Here is a 24,103-nt window from a genome sequence, read left to right on the forward strand (position 1 = left end):
GTGGTGTAATACCTATACAGAAAATACCAACCCGGCCTTCACTTTTTGCGTCAAATGCATTCTCAGTCCCCATCACCAGCTCCAGCATAACTTTGGAATGCACCTAATAATGTTTTAGATTAAATTTCCCAGGAGCTCTGAGGAATGGAGGCACCAAGTGAGAGTTTAAAAAGTAGAGTTTGAAATCAAATAGTTTTTTAAGTGTTAAAAGCAAAACAGCAGACCTGTGATATAGTACCCCGTATTCCTATAGGGTCGCTACGAGTTGGAGTCAACTCCACAGCAACGGGTATATTCCTGATTCCTGGTTCCCATAATAACCACTTTCAACACCTTTAAGGTGTTTCTTCTAATGATTGTTTTCGTATTCCTAAATAATAGGCATATTCTGCTGTTTCTTGATTTTTTTTTCAATTATATTTAGTATCTACTGACTTCTTTCAATGGAAGAAGAGGATTTAGGTCTCTTACATACCCTCCCCCCAAATGCACGTCCCTTCCCACAGCTAATAATGTGCAAATTATTAGTAATTAGTTAATTGACCACATTGTTAGCTCACATTGTATCAATGTTTATGTTATACTAATTAATAATTACATTATCCAGAACACCGAAGTAATATTGCTTACATTATTAGGAGTAGGGCTATCACCTGTGATTGTACTGGTTGTGCCTTGTGCAAGTGCTTCTGACCCCATCTGCTCAGAGGAAGGGAGGCTTTTTAAAGTTAGTAATTTCAAAAGTGGTGCCTCAGTTTTTCCAGAGAAGGGGCATCTGTTTCTAGTCAAGCAAAGCTAAATAAAACATCATGTGCCAGGACTGGATCTTTATGGTTAAACTGATTTTCTTACACTCTTTGGGTTTTCTGTTGTTGTTTGGTTGTTTTCCTGAAATTAACAGTTTATTCACGAATTCAACCAACACTTACCAAATTCTACCTATTCAACAGATACTTTTCCAGAAACTGGGTATAGAGATAAACAAGAGGCAAAGTTCTTGCCCTCTTGAAATTTACAGTCTAGGTTGGGTGAAACAGCTAAAGAAGAGAGAGAGAAAACCTCCATTGCCTTGAGCCCATTCTGACGCATGGTGTCCCCGCGTGTATTGAAGTACAACTGTGCTCCATAGTTTCTTCAATGGCTAACTTTTCAGAAAGTAGATCGCCTGGCCTTTTTTTCTCAGGCACCGCTGGATGGGCTGGAACCTCCAATCTTTTGGTTTGAAGTTGAGTGCATTAACTGTTTGCACCACCCAGGAACTCAGGAAATATATCTAAACCCAAACCAAACCCACCCTGTCAAGTTGATTTCAACTCATAATGACCCTGTAGTACACAGGAGAACTGCCACACAGGGTTTCCAAGGATGTAAATCTTTTCAGAAGTGAATTGCCACATCCTTCTCCCACAGAGTGGCTGGTGGGTTCAAACACTGACCTTTTGGTTAGTAGCCAAGTGCTTTAACCATTGCACCAACAGGACTCTGTTGGAACTATATCAGGGGTTAATAAATACAGTGAAGAAAAATGATGTAGGATATGGGGAAAAGAAAGAGCTGGAGGAAGGTAGCAGAGATCGCTATTTTCCAATATCCACTCTTTCCTTTTTTTTTTTGTTCTTGGTAATAGAATCTGTGCAGCTAATGTAGCTATGTGACTAAGTCCTGAGCAATGGGATGCAAGAGACAGTGCATCTGTGACCGCCCATAAGTGATCTTAAAGTTGGGCAGGGGTTATTGTCCTTTTTTGTCCCTTCCTCATTTCTGCTTGCTGCAATGTAATTGTAATGGATCATAAGGTGGAAGCCACATGCTGAAGATGGTGCAACAGCAAGACACAAGTTGAGATTTCTGACGCCATGAAAACACCATACCTGGAGCCCTGGATTGCCCATCACTGGTCTTCCTTTTTTTTAGTTGTGTTTTATGTGAATGTTTACAGAGCAAATTAGTTTCTAATTAAACAGTACACAAATTGTTTTGTGACATTGATTGCCAACCCTGCGATACATCAACACTGTCCTCTTCTTGAGTTCTCTGTTTCCGTTTGTCCAGGTTTCCTGTCCCTTCCTGCCTTTTTGTCTTTGCTTTTGAGCAGGTGTGCCTGTTTAGTTCATACACATAATTGAACTACAAAGTACATTCCTCACGTGTGTAACCAATCACCCTGTAGACCTGTCTAATCTTTGGCTGAAGGGTGAACCTCGGGAGTGTTTTCAGTTCATTGGACTTCTTTTACATGAGAAATCATTCTAGTTTAAAACCCACTCGTTTAGGCCATGGGTATTTGGCTTAACCCTATAATCTTAAGCAATATGGGGGTAATTTTTTTTCTTCTTATTTTGGTTTATCACTTGATGTTGTTGCTATTAGTTGCCACAGAGTCAGTTCAGACTCATAGGGGCCCCATGTCACTATTATTAGCCACCACATTCGTTGCCAAAATTACGATATATATTTCCTGTCAATGTAATTAAACCCTTTAGGCAATTCTAGAGTTATTCTTTCTGGAATTCCTTGTTCTCTTTAATCAGTTTAGACTAATTGTTCTCTAAGAAGACATGGCAGTATTTCTGGGATTTCCTTTCACTGATATACTGGGGAATTTCATTTGCCTTGTATTTTTATTTATTTTTTTATTATACTTTAGATGAAAGTTTACAAAACAAGCTTCTGATTAAACAGTACACATATTGTTTTATGACACTGGTTAAAAACTCTATGACATGTCGACACTCTTCTTGACCTTGGTTCCCTATTACCAGCTTTCCTGTCCCCTCCTGCCTTCTAGTCCTTGCGCCTGGGCTATTGGGTCCCTTTAGTCGCATTTTGTTTTATGGGCCTGTCTAATCTTTGGCTAAAGGGTGAACCTCGAGAGTGACTTCATTACTGAGCTGAAAAGGTGTCCAGGGGCCATATTCTTGGGGTTTCTCCAGTCTCTGCCAGGCCAGTTAAGTCTGGTCTTTTTTTTTGTGAGTTAGAGTTTCATTTTACATTTTTCTCCAGCTCTGTCCAGGACCATTTATTATGATCCCTGTCAGAACTGTCAGTGGTGGTAGCCAGGCACCATCCTGTTGTGTTGGACTCAGTCTGGTAGATGCCATGCTAGTTGTGGTCCATTAGTCCTTTGGACTAATCTTTGCCTTGTGTCTTTAGTTTTCTTCATTCTCCCTTGCTCCAGTGGAGTATCTTAAATGGCTGCACACAGGCTTTTAAGACCCCAGACACTACTCACCAAAGTAGAATGTAGAACATTTTCTTTATAAACCATGTTATTCTTTGTCTTGTATTTTTAAATGTTTAATGAATACATAGGGTTACAAAGAAAATCAATTATATTGAGCTAGATCATCAAAAGGAGCCCTGGTCGGGCAATGGTTAAGCATTGGGCTGCTAACCAAAGGTTAGAGGTTCAAATCCACCGGCAGCTTCGCAGGAGAAAAGACCTGGTGATCTGCTCCTGTGAAGAATACAGCTTAGGAAATCATATGGGGCAGGTTACTCTGTCATATAGGGTTGCCTTAAGTCAGGATTAACTCTAGGGCACGCAACAACAGTAGAGCCACCTGTCTTAGTTATCTAGTGCTGGTGTAACAGAAATACCACAAGTGGATGGCTTTACCCAACAGAAGTTTATTCTCTCACAGCCTGGTAGGCTAGAAATCCAAATTCAGGGCATCAGCTCCAGGGGAAGGCTTTCTCTGTTGGCTCTGGAGGAAGGTCCTTGTCCTCAGTCTTCCCCTGGACTAGGAGATTCTCTGCGCAGGAACCCTGGATCCAAAGGATGTGCTCCACTCCCTGCTCCCTGCACTGCTTTCTTGGTGGTATGAGGTCCCTCCCCAACTCTCTGCTTGCTTTCCTTTCCTCTTATCTCTTGTAAGATAAAAAGTTCAAGCCACACCCCAGGGAAACTCCCTTCAACTTGAATCAGGGATGTGAATTTAGTAAGGTGTTACAATCCCACCCTAACTCTCTTTAGCATAAAATTACAATCACAAAATGGAGGGCAACCACACAATACTGGGAATCATGGCCTAACCAAGTTGACACATATTTTGGGGGGACACAGTTCAATCCATGACATCATCAAAATGTGCAAGCAAATTCTTGATAAAGAAATAGGTGAAGGTCATTATTAAGGCACTAAATATCAAGATCTAATGGTGGGTGTAACAGCTATAATAATTTTGAAGTAGTGATGACCATAAAAGGTATTTTAATATATTTGCAGTAATTGCCATGGAATTTCACAATATCTATGATTTTTATTGGTCACAAGGTTACAGGTCCTGCTAATAATATTGTGATTTGTTTCCTACTTTGATAATGAAATGCTTAATTTCAGTTAGAAATTGGTGATGATAAAGATATAACTTTTCCCATCCAAGTTACCTGAATTCTATCCAGAGACCCCTTCGAGTTCTGTGTCCTGGAGGTTAAGAACTACTGCTCTAGAGTCAGAGGCATATTTATGGAAAACAGCACCAGTGGCAAGCATTGAAATTGCACGTCTGTGCAAATATTTGACACCCATCTTTTAGATAACTTTACCATAGTATTAACTCAAAAATATAAGTCAAGCTCGTTAACCCTTTACACGTTATGACACTACCTGAAAATTACAACTGCGCCTTCCTTGCTTTCGCTGATGAAAATTGGTCTATGATGTGTTCAAAGTCATTTTTTTTCAGTTTCTTTCAACATTCACCAGAGCAAGATCACACAGTCTGCCTTGATCCATGGAGGCGCTCAAATACAGAAGTACGTATTAGTTTTAACTTGATGAATGATCTCTCACAGGTGGTGATGGAAACCATGATGATTACTAGAAACAGTTCAGTGCCCCCTTACCTGCGCTTTCAGGTGGTGCCCTGGGCGCATGCCATACCTGCCATACCTTAGATATGCCTCTGTCTAGAGTATATACCTAGGAGCGGAATCATTGGGTCATAAGATATGCACGTATCATCTTTACTAAGTAATGCCAAACTGTTCTCAAAATTTACATGCTTAATAGCAGTGTATGAGATTTTTTTGGTCCATTTTTAATTACTGCCCCATCTGGTCTGGTAAAGCATTGCATAACAAGTAGGTATTTGAAATTATATAGGCAAAGGGAAGATGTATTTATGATGATTCTTCCTGGTTTTGTCCAAAGGTCAGGTTTATGCAAATCCTAAGAAGGAACCAGGAGAGGTGGATCCAATGCTGGCCCGATTGTGCAGGAGGGCAGTAGTTTTACATGTAAACTCCAGATTTTTGTGCTTTGGTGGTATATCTCTGGGTGACTACTTCCTTTTCTTTGTGTCATTCTGCTCCCACTAGATGGTGCCATAGACAACGTTGCCTTCATTGACTCTCAAAGACTGAGTGTGTTTTTTTTTCTGTTGTTACTTTGAGTTCCTATAATTTAAGCTATTTAAGGTATATAGAGTGGGATTCATTTAGAGTTTTGTTTTGTTACACTGGATTATGTATTGGAGAAAAAATATTTAATGAAAGGTGAACCACTATCGTAACATTTACAGGCTGCTTTATTATTAATAATAAATAATTGGTTATAAAAATAAAAGTTAAATTTCCTTCTGTCTTTCTTAAAAAGTGCCCTAATCGTATCAATGGATATTTGTTAAGCATCTTTTATGTGGTGAGCATTGAATTTGATACTATGGGAAAGAAAAAAAAAAAAGGTTGGATTCCTGTTCTTGAATTTTTCAACATGTCTTGCTAGTCCTATGTCAGCCTTTATGCTGGTCATCTTCAAGTAAGAGGCAATGAATTATGGGTTTAATGTATGCTCACTATATCCTTTTTAGATGCTCTAAATGAATTGGCTTCTTTTGCATTTAAAAGTGAATTTTAGTGGCAATAACATTTTAAAACCTCTCATCAATAAATACAATTACTTCATAAAGTAGCCCTTGCAACTCTATTGCTTTGAATAATCTTCTTTATAATCTTTTCAGTATTGATTTCTAACGTTGTTACGTTAAGGTCATAGATTGAGGTTTGAATGATATTCTTTAGTATTCATTGCAACTTGCTTCCTTTCCTAATGTAGCATCAGTTTTTGTTTTTAGTAAATATACCCTTGGATCTAAAGATATTTTCTAGTGTTTGAGTGCAAAATTACGAACACACACATACACAAACAATCTTATTAACTTTGTTATTCAAATTGTGCATATCTTTATCACTTCACCTATTAATTTGACACAGGTTATTAAAATCTCCCTTTTTTACTGTAAATTTGTCTCAGAATTTTTTTTTAAATCAATTTTGTAGTGTATTGTGAAACTGTTGCAGAAGCTTTAAGATTGCTATTTCTTTTTGATGAATTTCTTAGGAATGTTTTTGTTTCAAAGTCCATTTTATCTGATTTAATTAAAGCAGCAGCTGTTTTTTTTTAATTTGGTATTTATGTGATCTGTCTCTTTCCTTCACATTACTTTCAACCTTTTCTGTGTCATGTTTTTGGTATTTCTTTCATAAGTAGAATCCAACCCAAACCCATTGCCATTGAGTTGATCCCGATTCATAGTGACCCTATAGGACAGAGTAGAGCTGCCCCATAGGGTTTCCAAGGAGCAGCTGGTGGATTCGTAGTGCCGACCTTTTTGTTAGCAGCTGAATATTTAACTGTGAATTGTATATAGCTGTACTAATTAGGGAAACCCTGGTGGCGTAGTGGTTAAGTGCTACTGCTGCTAACCAAAGGGTTGGCAGTTCGAATCCTCCAGGCGCTCCTTGGAAACTCTATGGGGCAGTTCTACTCTGTCCTATAGGGTCGCTATGAGTTGAAATTGACTCGAGAGCACTGGGTTTGGTTTTTTGTTTGTTTGTATTAATTAGATTTATCCTAGAGATGCAAAGAAGTTTTAACATTAGAAAATATGTTAATGTAATTCTTCACACTACTGGTTAATATCTTCTAAGATTTAATGTGAATACTGATGTTTTTCTTTTACCTTTTAGGTATACTTTTTTTATTGATCATACTTTTTTTCTTCCCCAACGTTCTTGCCTTCTATTGAATTGATGAAATTTTCTTTGCTTCCTTTTATTCATTCAACTGATTTGGCAGTTCTATAGTTTATTTTTATTGCTTTTGTGATTACCATGACATTTTAAGATACTTTTTAAACTTTACAAGGTCTGTATTTAATATCTCTACAATCCTCCTGAATTTTTTTGAACATTAAAATGTTTGTCTTTGATTTCTAACTCTTCCAATGTCTTTCATGTTATAGATATCTAAAATTTCATTTTTACCTTGTTTCTGAGTCTCTTAATTTCTCTCTCTTTTGTGCTGTCTGCCTTTTTTCAAACTTGGTAACAATTTGGATTTGCACATGTATTTACCAATTTTTTTTGTTGTTGTTGTTGCTGCTTACTGTGATTTCTTTCATCCCACTCCTATCAGGGTACAGTTTGTGTGGTAAGAGGATTGTGCGTGTGGTAATTTTTTTTTTTAAATAAAAGCATTATTATTTTGCTCTCTGTCTTAAAAGATAGTTGAGTTTGCTGTAGAATTTTATCAGTTATTTTCCTCGAATGTATTAATCCATTTTCTTTGGGTCTGTATTCTCATTGATGTCATTTCTACTTTATTCTGAAGCATTTGACAAAGTAAATACTGTATGATATATGATATTGAAATATAATGGGATTATTTGTTATTAAAAGCATTATTCTATGCTTCATCATTTTTAAACTGCAATAAATATTCTATGTGAAAAGCATCATAACATTCTTAGACTAACTTCCATGATTCCCTATTGGCACTTAATTTTACCATTTTTGAATTTTGTTGAATTATAAACATGCTTATATGCTTATTAAATATTGCTTTTGAAAAGTGATTTACTTTATTGTAAACATTGTTACACATTTAAAAAATACTGATTCGAAAACATTTTTTAAAATGTTTCAGAACTTGAAAGTTAAGTGTACCTGCCAGTCTTAGTTTCATAGCACTGCCATCACAAAATACCACAAAGTGGGTAGCTTTAAAGAACAGAAGTTTGTATTGTACAGTTCTGGAGGCTAGAAGTCCAAATCAGGGTATCGGTCATATCGATTCCTTCTGAGGGCTTTGAGAGAGGCTCGGTTTCATGCCTCTCTGCTAGTTTCTGGTGGCTGCCAGCAACTCTGGGCATTCCTTTGCTGCTTATTGGTAAATCTGCATGTCATCACTTGGTGCCTGTCTTCATCCTATATGTCACTTTTTCTGTGTGTATATTCTCCCCTTTTATGATATGCCACTCAGAAGGGATGAGGATTAGGACCCACCCTACTCTGGTATGGTTTCATTTAACTTCACTGATAACAGAAGAAAAACCGTATTTCCAAACAAGGTCACATTCACGGGTACAGAGGTTAGGATTTCAACATATCTTTTTGAGGGACATAATTCAATTAATAACTGTGTGAAATCACACTGTAAAATCTAGACTGTATGACATATGCAAAAGAACAAACAGGAAGATATCTTTTGTAGTCCCTATATATAGAACCCTATTCTAGTGTTTATCATTTTCCTCTTTATAATGTAAAAATAAAATGAAAGTAAATTCAATGCTTCATAATTTGATATCTTAGAGAAGAGATTCAAGGCAAATACTAATGAGCCATAATATATGTACCAACACATAATATGGTTTTGCATGCACTATGTACTCCTGGTGGGATTCCTTGCAGAAGCACACAGAAGCGTTGGCCGCTAACCCACCCAGAGGCTCCACAGGAGAAAGACCTGCTGATCTACTTCTGTGAAGATTACAGCCAGTAAAACCCTATAGGGCACTTCTCTGTCACGTGGGGTTGCTATCAACTCGATGGCACCTAACAAACAATACAACATATGAACAGTCATTCTTAGAATGTCTAATGATTTCACCATTATGGTAAGGCAACTGGTTTGAAAATGTGTAAAACTCCCTAGCCTAGCCTAAAGCTAAGAAATCTAGAGTGCAAGGACCTCCTTAAAATTTGTTCTGCCTTGTACCTTTTATATACTAAGTATTTTGACATCTTTTTTCACTGCCAGGATTTTTTTTTGTCTTATATTCCTGAATTTTAATTTATTGGATGAGGAAATTAAAAAATTAAACACAAAGATATCAAAATCTGCATACATTTATTTCTCATGAAGACACCACTTCATTTTGAACCAAGATTGATATGTATAGTCTTTGTTTGCCAGGTATTTATTGACCTACTACAATAATTTCTTTCATTTGCTACTCAGTCACTGAGTCACACATTTATGCTCTTTCAAAATAATTTTAAATTTAAACCTTTTGATCAGAGGCATAAATTTATTTTCAATATACAATAATGTTCATTATATAAGTAAATGATGTAACAAAATTTAGCAAGGAAATAGAAAATACAGAAGAGAACCAAGTGGAATTATGGTATTGAAAAATAAAACATCTGAACTTTTTCATAGTACAATGGTGTAAAAATTACACAAAACCTATCAGGAACACAGCTCTTGAATTGATGTTGTGTAACATAATGTGTGTTTAATAGTATTCATTATATTGTCTAAAATCTCATTCTTTTAAACAATCTTATGCATTACAGTATACATATTAATACTATATCCTGTAAACAACTGAATCATTATTATTATATAACCACTATGCTGTTTTTAGCTTATTGTATCCCATATTAATAATTGTTTCTCCCAAATCTGATGTGAGAGTATGAGTAGCATAGGGAAAGAAACAGTTCAGCTTAATTAATAGTTTGAATTGAACTCCAACTTCTTAGTGTTTATTAAAGTTTCAGATCAGAAAAAGCCCTGGGAAATGTGAGTCATTATGTAACTTGGTTGTTTTATGATCGGCAATATTACAAGATACATAGGTGATTATCATGTGAATATATGGGAATGGCATTATCAGAAACTTCCTTATGGTCTTAGTAGTATTGAAAAGCTGGATTGCAGAATAAATGCTATAAGAATAGCCAAACTCCTTAGGCTAAAGTCTATACAGTCTGGAATGTCCTGGGGAATCAGTAGTCCCCTCAGAAATAGCCAAAAAGAGATGACAAAATACTGCAGACAATACATCATGCCAAGGAAGTTTGCTGTTTTCTTTTTCTTTGTTACATTAGAACCTGATTATGGTAAGTTTTCTTACACATTGCTTTTCTTTCCTCTCCCTTGCCTCCTCTTGCACCCTTCCCTCAGGAATAGCAACTGAAACCCTGATAAGAGTTCAGTATAGAAAATTAAGTTTCATAGAAACCATTAAAATTTGTTTTTAATTTATTTCTTGTAGGAGTTGAAAATAACCTATTAAAAAGTTTTGTCTTTTTAAAATAGTGGAATTTTTTCCTAAATGAAGTTTAAGGGAATTTATAATGACATCATCTTGGATCCATTCTCCACCCTTTCCTTACTTTTTGGCACAGCGTTCATTCAAGAGCTGTATCCCTGATAGATTTTGTGTAATTTTTCCCAACATTGTATTATGAAAAATTTCGTATATTTTATTTTCTATTTCTATAATTCCACTTGGTTCTTTCCTGTATTTTCTTTTTCCTTGCTAAATTTCGTTATTTATTCATTGTGAATGTATTTACTTCATTGAGCATAAAAAAAAAATACAAATAACTGCTCTAAAAATCTTAATCTAGGTCATTTCAGAGTTAGTTTCAGTTGATTCTTTTCTTTCTCTTAAGACTGGGACATGTTTTCCTGGGTCCTTTATACATAGAGTTATTCTGAATTATATATTGGGCACTGTGCAGAATATGTTGTGAAGACTTTAGAGCCTGTTGCAGTCCTCTGAAGAGTCTCGCTGTTTTCATTCTAACAGATACTTAACTTGGTTAATTCTGTCTCATATCTCAATTGAGTTCTTTTATCTTTATCGATTATTTTAAGTCTGCCCATGTATGTGTGGTTCAGGGTTAGTCATAAACTTGGGCAGAGTGCATACACAAAATTTGTGCTTCCTACAGTCTTGCTTTCTCTTTTTCAGCTATTCACAAATTCTGTCTTCAGCTTCTTCAGGGTAGTAATGCTGTGGGTTGCCTATTAGAGTTTTAGCTGTCCCATCCATAGAGCATGTACTACAGCCTGCCCTCAGGAAAAAGCTATAAAAGTGGTCAACTCAACCATGCCATTGCCGTCTTTCTAGTTTCAACTCCTTTCTGAATCTGCCCTTTTCACTCTCTACTGATTTCAGTTCGTTGTTTCCTTTTCCCAGAATTTACTTCTTATATGCAGGAGAGTTGGGTCCCATAAGATCTCACGTGGCCGTATTAGAAGTGATATTCCTAAAATATTTTATTGAAAATAAATTAATTTACATATTAAGAAAAATACCTTTATTAAAAAAAGGTGTTAATACAGAAACATCTCTTGGTAAGTGGGGTGGGGGGTGGGAACCCTCCTTCCTCTACCATTTTGCCAAGTTGTACATTTTGTAAGTTCATATTTTTGTACTTTCTAGACAGTAAGACACATGAAATGCTGCCGTTCATGAAGATTGATGGTTTTAGAAGCAGATAGGACCCACAAGAAAAGCTTCTTACAATAGCTTCTAGAAGTAAATGATGACAGGTAATAGCAACAACAAAATTTTCTTCCCTCTTTAATTGGTACTTTACCATGGCATCCCATTTTACCCTACCCTTAAAATTGACAGAATACCCATTTTAATAATGATATTAAGAATTATAGATTATCCATGTTTTTCATGAAAACTCTACTTGAAAGAATTTAGATACAGTCTATAAAAAAACTAAAAAGAGGTAATTTCACTCACTATTTTATTTTCTCTTATCACAATAGCATGTGCTTCAATCTGTTTTCTTTCAGTTTCTTCCCAGATTGTCATTCTAAAAAAATTTTAATTCCTTAAAGTGGATATATGCCTTTTTTTCCTCTAAAGAAGTATTTCACTTCTTTCTCGTTTACACATCTATTTATTTTCATTTAAATATCTCCTTGGGATACATAATTCTCTAGGCTTGTTGATTTTTTTCAGTCTGAGTATTCCCCAATTAAAAAAAAAATTATCTTTGTTACAGCAATGAGACATTTAGACTGTTTCTTATTTAGAGTTTAACATTTCTAACACTTCTGTCAGAAATATTTGGGATCTAAAGTCAAATTTTCTTTCCAGGATGTTACATTTTAAAGTGTCTTGAATTCCCTGAAATAATCCCTCCACCAAACAACCTGGGAAATTGACACTGGATTCTAATTTTGTAAGTGTGCTGTTGTTATGCGCCGTCCAGTCAATTCTGACTCCTAGTGATCCTATAGGACAGAATAAAACTGCTCCCTAGGCTTTCCCCCCACGTGTCTGTCAGTTTATCATTAATATCACACACAAGCAAAATTCTGTGAAGATCATTCAAAAATGGCTGCGGCAGTATATCGACAGGAAACTGCCAGAAATTCTGACCAGTTTCAGAAGAGGATATGGAACCACGGATATCACTGCTCATGTCAAATGGACCCTGGCTGAAAGCAGAGAATACCAGAAGGATGTTTACCTGTGTTTTATTGGCTATGCAAAGACATTCGACTGTGTGGATCATAACAAATTATGGATAACATTGCGAAGAATGGGAATTCCAGAACACTTAATTGTGCTCATGAGGAACCTTTACATAGATCAAGAGGCAGTTGTTCGAGCAGAACAAGGGGATACTGCGTGGTTTAAAGTCAGGAAAGGTGTGCGCCAGGGTCATATTCTTTCACCATACCTATTCAATCTGTATGCTGAGCAAATAATCCGAGAAGCTGGACTATATGAAGAAGAACGGGGCATCAGGATTGGAAGAAGACTCATTAACAACCTGTGTTATGCAGATGACACAACCTTGCTTGCTGCAAGTGAAGAGGACTTGAAGTACTTACTAATGAAAATCAAAGGCCTCAGCCTTCAGTATGGATTGCACCTCAACATAAAGAAAACAAAAATCCTCACAACTAGACTAATTAGCAATATCATGATAAACAGAGAAAAGATTGAAGTCGTCAAAGATTTCATTTTACTTGGATCCACAAGCAATGTCCGTGGGAGCAGCCATGGAAGCAGCAGTCAAGAAATCAAAAGACACATTGTATTGGGTAAATCTGCTGCAAAGGACCTCTTTAAAGTGTTGAAGAGCAAAGATGTAACCTCGAGGACTAAGGCTTGCCTGGCCCAAGCCATGGTATTTTCAATTGCATCATATGCATGTGAAAGCTGGACAATGAATAAGGAAGACCGAAGAAGAATTGATGCCTTTAAATTTTGGTGTTGGCGAAGAATATTGAATATACCATGGTCTGCCAGAAGAATGAACAAATCTGTCTTGGACGAAGTACAACTAGAATGCTCCTTAGAAGCAAGAATGGTGAGACTGCATCTTATGTACTTTGGACAAGTTGTCAGGAGGGATGAGTCCCTGGAGAAGGACATCATGCTTGGCAGAGTACAGGGTCAGCGGAAAAGAGGAAGACCCTGAACGAGGTGGACTGACACAGTGGCTGCAACAATGAGCTCAAGCATAACAACAATTTTAAGGATGGCTCAGGACCAGGCAAAGTGTTTTGTTCTGTTGTGCATAGGGCCGCTGTGAGTTGGAACCGACTCGACGGCACCTAACAACAACAACAACAGGCTTTTCCAGGCTACAGTCTTTCTGGGAGCAGATCACCAGGTCTTAACTGGTGGGTTTGAACTGCTGACCTTTTGGTTAACAGCCGAGTGCTTAACCAGTGCACCACCAGAGCTCCTTTTGCAAATGAATGTATCTTAAATTTTAGTGGCTATTGCGTTATTAATTAGTTATGTAACTGAATTACTTCTATTGGAGGGGATGACAAATGGAGTTACACACAAGTAGAATAGCAATATGAAGTGGGAAAGCGACTGCCGGACTTCAATCAAGAAGTGACGCACTCCAGCAATAGAACTTCATTATTACCCTACTTATCGCCAAGAGCATAATAAAAACATCAGTTGTGGTAGAGTATACAAAAACATTCCAAGCACTCAGATCAGTTTTCAGACAGAAAGAAATCTGTAATAGCTTTAAAACAGAGAGGGAAAAACAAAAACACTTCCATCATGATGGCAATGCATAACCAGTATTTGCAACACGTTCTGGGGAACACTTTCAGAGAAATTAATAAAGTGTGTATTACAGTGACCTTTGAACATTTTTCAAATGCAAAGGCAAATTATTTTCTCCGAAGAAATCAGAGCCCAGTAACAAGTAGTGACCAATTACAGCACAGTGTGGAACATGAACTTATGTGACATAAGAGAATCAATAGAACTTGGAAGGAAAAGTGAGTGCACTGGGAGAGTATACAAAGTAATGCTTTAATCACTGGCTTAGGATTCCTACTAGTTAGTTGTTTAGGAAGAGGCAGAAATTTGTGTTAGAATGCCAGTATATATTTCTTAGGTTTCTTTTTATATGGATATGCTCTGGGGTAAAATGTATAATGCTGTCCTACAGAGTGTTCATTCTCCATTCAACCTGTACTTATAGAGTACCTACTATTTGTCTAGTATTGGTCTACCCAATGTCTAGGCACCAGGATATAGCAAGAAAGACAAAAAAAGTCCTTTCCTTCATGAGGCTTATATTCTAGTGGGGGAAGATATTCAATAAACTGATAAATGACAAATATATAATGCTGTTTTAGAAAGTAATGAGTAATATGAAGAAAAATACAGCTTTTTTTTTTTTTTTTTTTTTTTGTGAGGAGACATTTGAGTAAAGACTAAATGAAATGAGAGAGGGAGCCCTGGGAAGACATGGGAAAAGACTGTTCAAGGCAGGGGATACAAAAAATACAAAGACTTTGGCATGTTTGAAAAATAGCAAGAACACAGTGATATTAGAGTCTAGTGAGCATGGTAAGATGGTTCAAGATAAGACTGTAGAATTAGGTGGGAGTCTGTAGTGCAGAGAATGGCTTGTCAGAGAACAAGAGTAGAATCAGGGAGATGATTTGGGAAGCCATTGCAGCAGTCTAGATGAGATAATGGTGGCTTGGAGTAGGGTGGAAGCAATGGAAGTGATCAGATTCAGATTAAATTTAGAAGATAAATTTGATAGAATTTGCTGGTAGATTGAAGATGAGTGTATGATGCTGTCACTTCCTGAGATGGGGAAGACTTGAAGGAAAGTAGTTTGGGAGTGGGGGAATCAAGAGTCCTGTTTTGGACATGTTATATTTGAAATGTTGATTAGACTAGATCTCAGGGTTGGAGATACACATATGGGAGTCACTATTATATAGATTATTTTTTTTTATTTTGGCCATTGTCAAGTTATAAGCTCAATAAACTAGTCCAGGGATTGTTGTTAGGAGCTGTTGAGTTGGTTCCAACTCATAGCGATCCCATGTACAACAGAATGAAATAGTCACAATGGTTGCTATGTTTGAGCCCATTGTTTCAGCCACTGTGTCAGTCTATCTCATTGTAGGTGTTCCTCTTTGTTGCTTACCCTCTCATTTACAAAGCATGATGTCCTTCTCCATAGATGTGTCTGTCCCTCCTGATAACATGTCCGAAGTACTTGAGATGAAGTCTCGCTTTCTTTTGTTTCTAAGGAGCATTCTGACTGTACTTCTTCCAAGACAGATTTATTTGTTCTTCTGGCAGTCCATGGTATATTCAATATTCTTTGTAAACACTGTAATTCCACATTCCCTATTCATTGTTCAGCCCTCACATGCATATGGGGCGAATAAAAATACAATGGTTTGCGTCAGGCTCACCTTAGTCCTCAAAGTGACATTTTTGCTTTTCAATACTTTAAAGAGGTCTTTTGCAGCAGATTTGCCCAATGTGATAAGTCGCTTGACTGCTCCTTCTGTGGGCATTGGTTATGGATGCAAATAAAACGAGATCCTTGACAACTTTAATATTTTTCTCCCTTTATCATGATGTTGGGGCCCTGGTGGCACATTGGTTAAGAGCTTTGTCATGCTACAGCTGGTAACCAAAAGATCAGAAGTTCGAATCCACCAGCTGCTACTTGGAAACCCTATGGAGCAGCTCTGCTCTGTCTTGTAGGGTTGCTGTGAGTTGGAATCACATTGACGGGTTATCATGATGTTGGTTATCAGTCCAGTTGTGAAGATTTTTGTTTTCTTTATGTTGAGCTGTAATTCATACTGAATGCTGTAGTCTTTGATCTTTATCTGTAAATTCTTCAAGTCCTCTTCATTTTCAGCAAGCAAGGTTGTGTCATTTGCATATTGCACACTGTTAATGAGTCTTCCTCCAGTCCCAATGCTGGATTCTTCTTCAGATAGTCCAGCTCCTTGGATTATTTGCTCAGCATACAGATTGAGTAAGTATGGTGAAAGGATGCAACCCTGACACACATCTTTCCTGATTTTAAACCACGCAGTATCCCCTTGTTCGGTTTGAATGACTGCCTCTTGGCCTACGTACAGGTTCCACATTAGCACAACTAAGTGCTCTAGAATCCCCATTCTTCTCAATGTTACCCATAACTTGTTGTGATCCACGCAGTCGAACGCCTTTGCATAGTCAATAAAACGCAGGTAAATATCTCTCTGGTATTCTTTGCTTTCAGCCAAGATCCAATATCAGCAATGATATCCCTCATTTCATGTCCTCCTCTGAATCTGGCTTGAATTTCTGGTAGTTCTCTGTTGATGTACTGCTGCAGCTATTTTTGAATTATCTTCAGCAAAATTTTACTTGGGTGTGGTATTAACAATATTGTTTGATAATTTACACATTCTGTTGGATTGTCTTTCTTTGGAGTGGGCACAAATATGGATCTCTTTCAGAGGGTTGGCCAGGTAGCTGTCTTACAAATTTCTTGGCATAGACAAGTGAGTACCTCCAGCACTGCATCTGTTTGTTGAAGCATCTCAACTGGTATTCCATCAATTCTTGGAGACTTGTTTTTCGCCAGTGCCTTCAATGGAGCTTGAACTTCTTCCTTCGCTGCTTAGTCATCTAGTGCTGCTATAACAGAAATGCCACAAGCGGATGGCTTTAACAAAGAGAAATTTATTCTCTCACAGTCTAGTAGGTTACAAGTCCAAATTCAGGGTGTCAGCTCCAAGGAATGGCTTCCTCTCTCTGTTGGCTCTGGAGGAAGATTCTTTGTCATCAATCTTCCCCTGGTCAAGGAACTTCTTGGGTGCAGGGACTCCAGGTACAAAGGATGCACTCTGTTCCCAGTGCTTCTTCCTTGGTGGTATAAGGTCCCCATGTCTCTTTGCTCGCTTCTCTCTTTTATATCTCAGAAGAGATTGGCTTAAGACACTACCTAATCTTGTAGACCTCATCAATATAATTGCTGCTTTTTTTTTAATCCATCTTATTACATCATAGTGATAGGATTTACAACATATAGGAAAATCACATCAGAAGGTAAAATGATAGACAATTGTACAAGGGAATCATGACCTAGCCAAGTTGACAGATATTTTGGGGGGACACAATTCAATCCATGACAGCTACCATTGGTTCTTCATCATATGCCATCTCCTGAAATGGTTAAACATTAACCAATTCTTTTTGGTACAGTGACCCTGTGTATTCCTTCCAGCTTCTTTTGATGCTTCCGGTGTTGTTCAGTATTTTGCCTGTGGAATCCTTCAACATTGCAGCTCCAGGCTGGAATTGTTTTTTCAGTTCTTTCAGCTTGAGAAATGCCAAGCATGTTCTTCCCTTTTGATTTTCTAAATTCCAGTCTTTGCACATTTCATTATAATACTTTTTATTCTCGAGCTGTCCTTTGAAATCTTCTGTTCAGCTCTTTTATGTGATAATTTCTTCTGTTAGCTTTAGCAGCTCCACATTTACGAGTGAGTTTCAGAGTCTCTTCTGACATCTGTTTTGGTCTTTTCTTCTTCCTGTCTTTTTAATGATCTCTTGCTTTCTTCATGTATGATGTCCTTGATGTATCCCACAATTCGTCCGGTCTTTGGTCTTTAGTGTTCAATGTGTCAAATCTATTCCTGAGATGGCCTGTAAAGTCAGGTGGGATATACTCAAGGTTGTAGTTTGACTCTTATGGAAGAATAGAGAAGGAAGAAATAATTTCTGGTAAAAGCTTCAAGGAAAGGTGACATTTGCATTGTAAATAATGTGGTAAGAAAAAAAATTCTTAACTTGGGAGTTAACAGCCATTCTCCCATAATTTAGAGCCCAATCTCTCTCTCTCTCTCTTTTTTTAGTAATATTTATTTATAATATCTTTCTGTGTTTTTGTGAAAGGTTACATAGCAAATTGGTTCCCTTTTAACAATTTCTATACGTATTGTTCAGTGACATTGGTTATGTTTTTCACAAGTGTCAACATTCTCATTGTTTCTGTTCTAGTTGTTGTGTTACCATTAATTTAGTTCCCTGCCCCCCCGCCCCAACATTCTTATTTTTACTTTAGGGTAAATGTTGACTGTTTTGTCTAATGTAGCCCAATTTTTAAAGAAGCACAGTACGCATAGGTGATAATGTTTATTTTATGAGCCAATCTGTTATTTAACTGAAGGGTATCTTCTGGGAGTGGTTGCAGCACAAAGTTTAAAGGTTATCTCAGGGTGATAGTCTCTACCATTCCAGTAAGTCTTGCCTTTTTTAAGAATTTGAGTTTTGCTCTACATTTTTGTTCCATTCTATTTGGGGCCATCTATTGTGTCCCTGGTCGTGGTAATTGTGTACCATCTAGTTCTTCTGGTCTCAGGATAGATGAGGGTATGGTTTTTGTAGGCTATTAGTTCTGTAGACTAGTTTCTTCTTTCTTTTTTGCTCCAGATGAATAGAGACCAATAGTTGTATCTTAGATGGCCACTTACAAGCTTTTAAGACCCCAGATACTACTCAACAAACTAAGATGTAGAACATAAGGTTTCTGAACCATGCTGTGCCAATCAATTGAGTTGTCCCATGAGACGATGGTCCTAAGCCTTCAAACCCAGTAAGCCAATCCCAGAAGGTGTTTGGTTATGTCTAGGAAGTATCCATAACTGTGGCCCTTAAGTGCTTTATTATATATATGAATATATGCAGCACACACATACATGTGTATACATATGCCTACAGATACACCTATATGTGCACATGTGTATACACACATATACCTTCCTATATACATACATGCATACATATCTGCCTGTGTAACCACACTCATATTTTATCTCACTTTAAAAAAAAACTCATCTTTTCTCCAGTCCCTAGCCCTAGGACACATACTCTATTTTACTTAAAAGAGGCTATTGTGATTAAGGAAAGATGAGATGGCAAAGAAGTAGGTGAAAACGGTAGAGAAGACAGGATATTGGGAAAAGGTAGAAAGAGATGCTCTAGAGTAGCTGTGGGCTCTAAAGTAAACGGAATTTTTATAAGCATTGCTGTGGTATTGGAATTTTTAAGAAGCTCCAAGAGGATGTTTTAAGTACTTTTGATTGTTGGACTGTTTTTCTTTGTTAAGAATGAACCTCGTGTATACCAGTTTTATAAATATTATAATAATAATTCTGATACTGATAATAAAAGCCAATAAATGGGTTGGGTTTTTTTTTTTTTTTTTTCTTTTACTTCTCATTGAAAGGACAGAAATCCTACAGGTACAGCCAAGGAGCTTTCACCAACAGAACACATCCCAAAAGCGCTTACAGATCGTATTTCAGTATTTCTAAATCATTGATGGTGAGCACATACATTTAAAACACTCTGAATTCCTTTCCTACGGTTCTAAGAAGCTGCAGTCTGTTTTGGGGGTAGATGCACTGTCCATTTTCGGAAGGACCATGTTGAAGAGTGCTGAGTTATGTATCCACTCATTTTTATTGGGAGAAATGCTGATTCTTAGGGAAAAAGGAAATGGATAGACAATACCAAAATGGTAGCAGACCAGGAACTAAGGAAGAAAATGGTCTAAAAAGGGCCCATGTGAAGGGGCATATCTAATAGATAACAAGAGCAAATTAAATTTAATATTAATTTCTTTTTATTACTGTATCAGGGTCCCTTTATCTTATTCACAAGCCTAAATAAAGGTGGCCTTTACTTTTTTACTTAGGTAGTATTTCGAATGTGGATATTAAAGAAACTTATGTCAATTATTTATGGGCAAAGTGTATTTTTGACAGCTTAAATAACACAGAAATATACTTACAAGATTATTGTAAGTGCTGTCAATAAGTTGTACACCTGTAAAAAGTTGAATTGGCAAAAGTTGTCTGATAGATATTTTGACTGCAATGACCAAAAAAAAAAAAAAAAAAGCTGCTGAGGCTGCTTATGTACAGCCAAACACCTCATGGGATTTGGTTCCTTGGTTTGGAGGTTTAGTGTCATGCTTTCGTGAGACATCCCAGTTAATTGGCATAATGATGTGTTTAATGCTTCTGTTCTGCCTCCTAGTTTGTTAAGTAGTGCCTGGGCTCTTAAAGGCTTTTGAGTGACCATCCAAGAGACACAACAATTGGTCTCTATTTACCTGGAGTAACAGAGAAAAGAGAGTCAGGAATAGGAGGAAGAAATGGAATGTGTGGCTGGTTACCTTCATCATCAACTGCCTCCTTTGCCATGAGCCCAGAACTGGTTGGTGCCCAGCTACCATTACTGAACATTTCGATCAAGGATTCTGTAGAGGAATCCTGATCAAAACGGGGAAAATTTGGAACAGAATTACAAATTCTCATAGAATACAGACATTTTGGAGCCATGGAGGCTGAACTGACCTCTGAAACTACTGCCCTGAGATAATCTTTAAACCTTAAACCAAAAATATCTCCTGAAGTCTTCTTAGAACCAAAGAATTTACTTAACCAGTAAAAAATGTCTGCCTTGAGCATTATGCTCTTATAAGAACTGTCTATATGGGATCAGATTGACAACAGCAACTCAAAACATTAGATAGGGGCCTGAGGGGGCAGTGAGTTTATGTTAATAAATGAGGAATAACTCAGAAAAGGAGGGTAAGAATGGTGGCATAACTCAAAGAATGTAATCAGTGTCACTGAATTGTACATGTAGAAACTGTTGAATTGGTTTATGTTTTGCTGTGTATATTCTCAACAACAACAATAACAAAATAAATTACTTAAAAAAAAAATTACTAGAGCAGAATGGTGAGAAACCCAGAGCAATAGTGTGGAGCAAAAATAAAAACCAGAAAGTACAGTTGTGTAAACATTCCTCAGAAGTAATTGAGGAGCTGACTGGAGTTCCTGCAGGCATTCAGAATAGCAGTTCAATTATTATAATTTAATTAATAAACATAAGGAGAACACCTGAAGGCTGGAGAACATGGTGCCAATCAGACACATATCCTCATAATTTTTTGCTTCAAAAATATGAGTGGAGAGAGGGGAGCAAAGGAATGTACAAGTTGGGACCATATAGTTGTAAGTGATAAAAGTCCAACTCAAATTAGTTTTTTATAAAAAACGTAATTTATTGACATGTATAACTAAAAAGAATAATGGTGAATCTGACTTCAGGTACATTTGGGTCTAAGAATTAAAACAACAGCATCAGGCATACCCTCCTTCCCCTCAGCTCTGATTTACCTCTTAGTTAGGCTTTCCCCATATTTTGGCAAAGATTGACTCCAGGTACACTTCTACCACTTTAGCAACACAAGCAGAAAGAATGCCTCTTTTCTGATATTGAAGCAACACTCTTGGTACTGAGTTTGATTAGCCTGGCTTGGTTTAAATGCTACCCTGAATGAATCACTATGGCTAGATGGATTTCCTTCTTGAATTGACTAGAACTTTGTTTCATGATTACTCCTATTTCCAGAGGGTTTGGTCAGCCTACCCAGCACAACATGGACTGTGAATAAAGGAATGTTGGATCCTTAAGAGAAAAATACGTATTCTTTTACCAGAAGAGGAGATGTTAGGATGACAAAAATAATAGATGTTCAGTTCAAAGAATCTGAGAAAGGAGAACGAGGAGAAGGAGGGAGGAAAAAGGAAGTAGACAGAGGAGAGAGGACAGGATTGGAGAAGGAAGAGGAGGAAATAGAGGAGACAAAAGGGAGAAAAAAATGAGAGAGAGAGAGAAAGCAAGTGAATATAGAGAGGAGAGGGGAGAGAGAGTCACTCTGAAGAAAAGCCAAATGCCTTTTATATGGCCAATTGACAGAGCTGCATACAGCTACTCTGCAGGCCAGACACTATTCAGAGAGACTTATGTGGGCATTCTATGTTGAAAAGCATGGGAGTTCCATAATTGGCTTTGCAAGCACAAAAGCTCCCTTGACTCTGGGTTCTCTGACTTCATTTGTGAATGCAAAAGACCTGATCTTGTTCCTCATTAAGGATATCACATGCCTCAAGGCCTTACATATTTTCCATCGATGTAGGTGTCTATTCAGGACTTTCATCACAGCCTCTTTTACCTCCTTGTTCCTCAGGCTATAGATGATTGGGTTCAACATTGGGGTCACCACACCATAAGACAGTCCAATGATCTCATCAGATGTCTTTGTGTCTTTTGACTTGGGCTTCATGTACATAAAAAGGGCTGAACCATAGAATAAGATGACAACAGTCAGGTGAGCAGAACAGGTAGAAAAGGCTTTCTTTCTTCCCTCAGCAGAATTAATTCTCAGTATGGAAGAGAGAATAAAAACATATGAGATAAAAATTAACGTCAGAGGAATCATCAGTAAAACAATACTTTCCACTGTCATGATAAGTATATTGATGGTGATATCTGAGCAGACAAGTTTAAGTAGAGCTACGATCTCACAAGTAATATGATCAATGATATTATTCCCACAGAAAGGCAACACCATTGTAAAGCTTGTTTGTACTAGGGAGTTCAGATAGCCTGTGATCCAGGACCATGTGGCCATGTGCATACATAGTACCCTGTTCATGATGATGGGGTACCTCAGTGGGTTGCAGATGGCCACGTACCTGTCATAGGCCATCATAGCAAGGAGGACACATTCAGTGGAGCCCAAACCAAGTGACACAACCATCTGCAGTACACAGCCAATGAAAGAGATGGATTTTCTCTCAGATCCAAATGTGATGAGCATTTGAGGAATGGTTGATGTTGTATAACAGATATCCAAGAATGAGAGGTTCCCAAGGAAGAAATACATAGGGGTGTGGAGGCGGGAATCTAGGATGCTGATGGTAATGAGGAGGCTGTTTCCCAGGAGGATTATCAGGTACATGATGAGGCAGAGCACAAACAGAGAAAGCTGGAGCTCCGGGTATTGGGAAAGCCCCACCAGGAAGAATTCAGTCACGGAAGAGTGATTCCCTATCGCCATGTGATGAAGTCACCTGCAGGGTTTAGAAAAGGACATGACTCAGGAAAATTTGAAGTTTTATTGTAGATTTTCAAAAAATCCAATAATTAATTTTATTATTTTGTTTGATTCTTAGAACAGCTCCAGGAATCAGGAAGTGCAGGGATATTATATTAATTTTATTAGCAGTGAATCAGAGGCAATAAGGCATCAGTACTACTTAGGTTCACATAGCAGCAGAGGCTGGGAACTGCCAGGTCTCTAATTAAATGTAATTTAGGGACAAACTACTTTCAAATATGTTTACATAAAAATCTCTTTATTATTAAATATGTTGAAATTAAAACTACATTTTAATAAAGCTGGCTGTAATTTAAAATATGTAGGTTCAGTACCACGCCGTTTATCCTGTGCATGAATTTGTTAAGTTACTTACCTTTTCTAAGTCTCAGCTAGCTCACTGAAAAATGGTAGGAAAACAATAACTCTTTGGCAGTTTGTTGTGAGAATTAAATTAGATAAACTCTGTTAGGTGCCTGGTATACTAGGTGATTACAACATGGCATCTAAAATTATAGTATATATGATATAATGCAATATAATATAATAAAATATATAATATAATCATATTAAGTATATATTTTTATAATAATATTAAGTGTACATATTTTTTGTTTACCTAACTGGCTCAGAAAGAAAAAAAAATTCAGATTTTTTTTTAAGTGAAAGAGTATTGAATTTGGGACCATAATAGTCAGTGAGCACTTTCTGTTCCCAGTGGGACATCTAACCAACTAAGTGTCTGAGAGTCATTGTAGTCTAGATCCCACCCAGGTCCTTCCAGGCACTGAGG

General features: G+C 37.3%; 1 protein-coding gene across 1 annotated transcript; it reads right to left on the reverse strand.

The window, feature by feature from the left end:
* Nucleotides 1-21,879: 21,879 nt before the first annotated feature.
* On the reverse strand, nucleotides 21,880-23,286 carry LOC100674035 (olfactory receptor 13D1-like). The gene has a single exon (XM_003407546.3). The coding sequence runs from the start codon at nucleotides 23,269-23,271 to the stop codon at nucleotides 22,186-22,188; it is 1,086 nt and encodes a 361-aa protein (XP_003407594.1). The 5' UTR covers nucleotides 23,272-23,286; the 3' UTR covers nucleotides 21,880-22,185.
* Nucleotides 23,287-24,103: the final 817 nt, after the last annotated feature.

Source organism: Loxodonta africana, chromosome 9, assembly GCF_030014295.1.
Source record: "Loxodonta africana isolate mLoxAfr1 chromosome 9, mLoxAfr1.hap2, whole genome shotgun sequence".
NCBI classification, from domain to species: domain Eukaryota; kingdom Metazoa; phylum Chordata; class Mammalia; order Proboscidea; family Elephantidae; genus Loxodonta; species Loxodonta africana.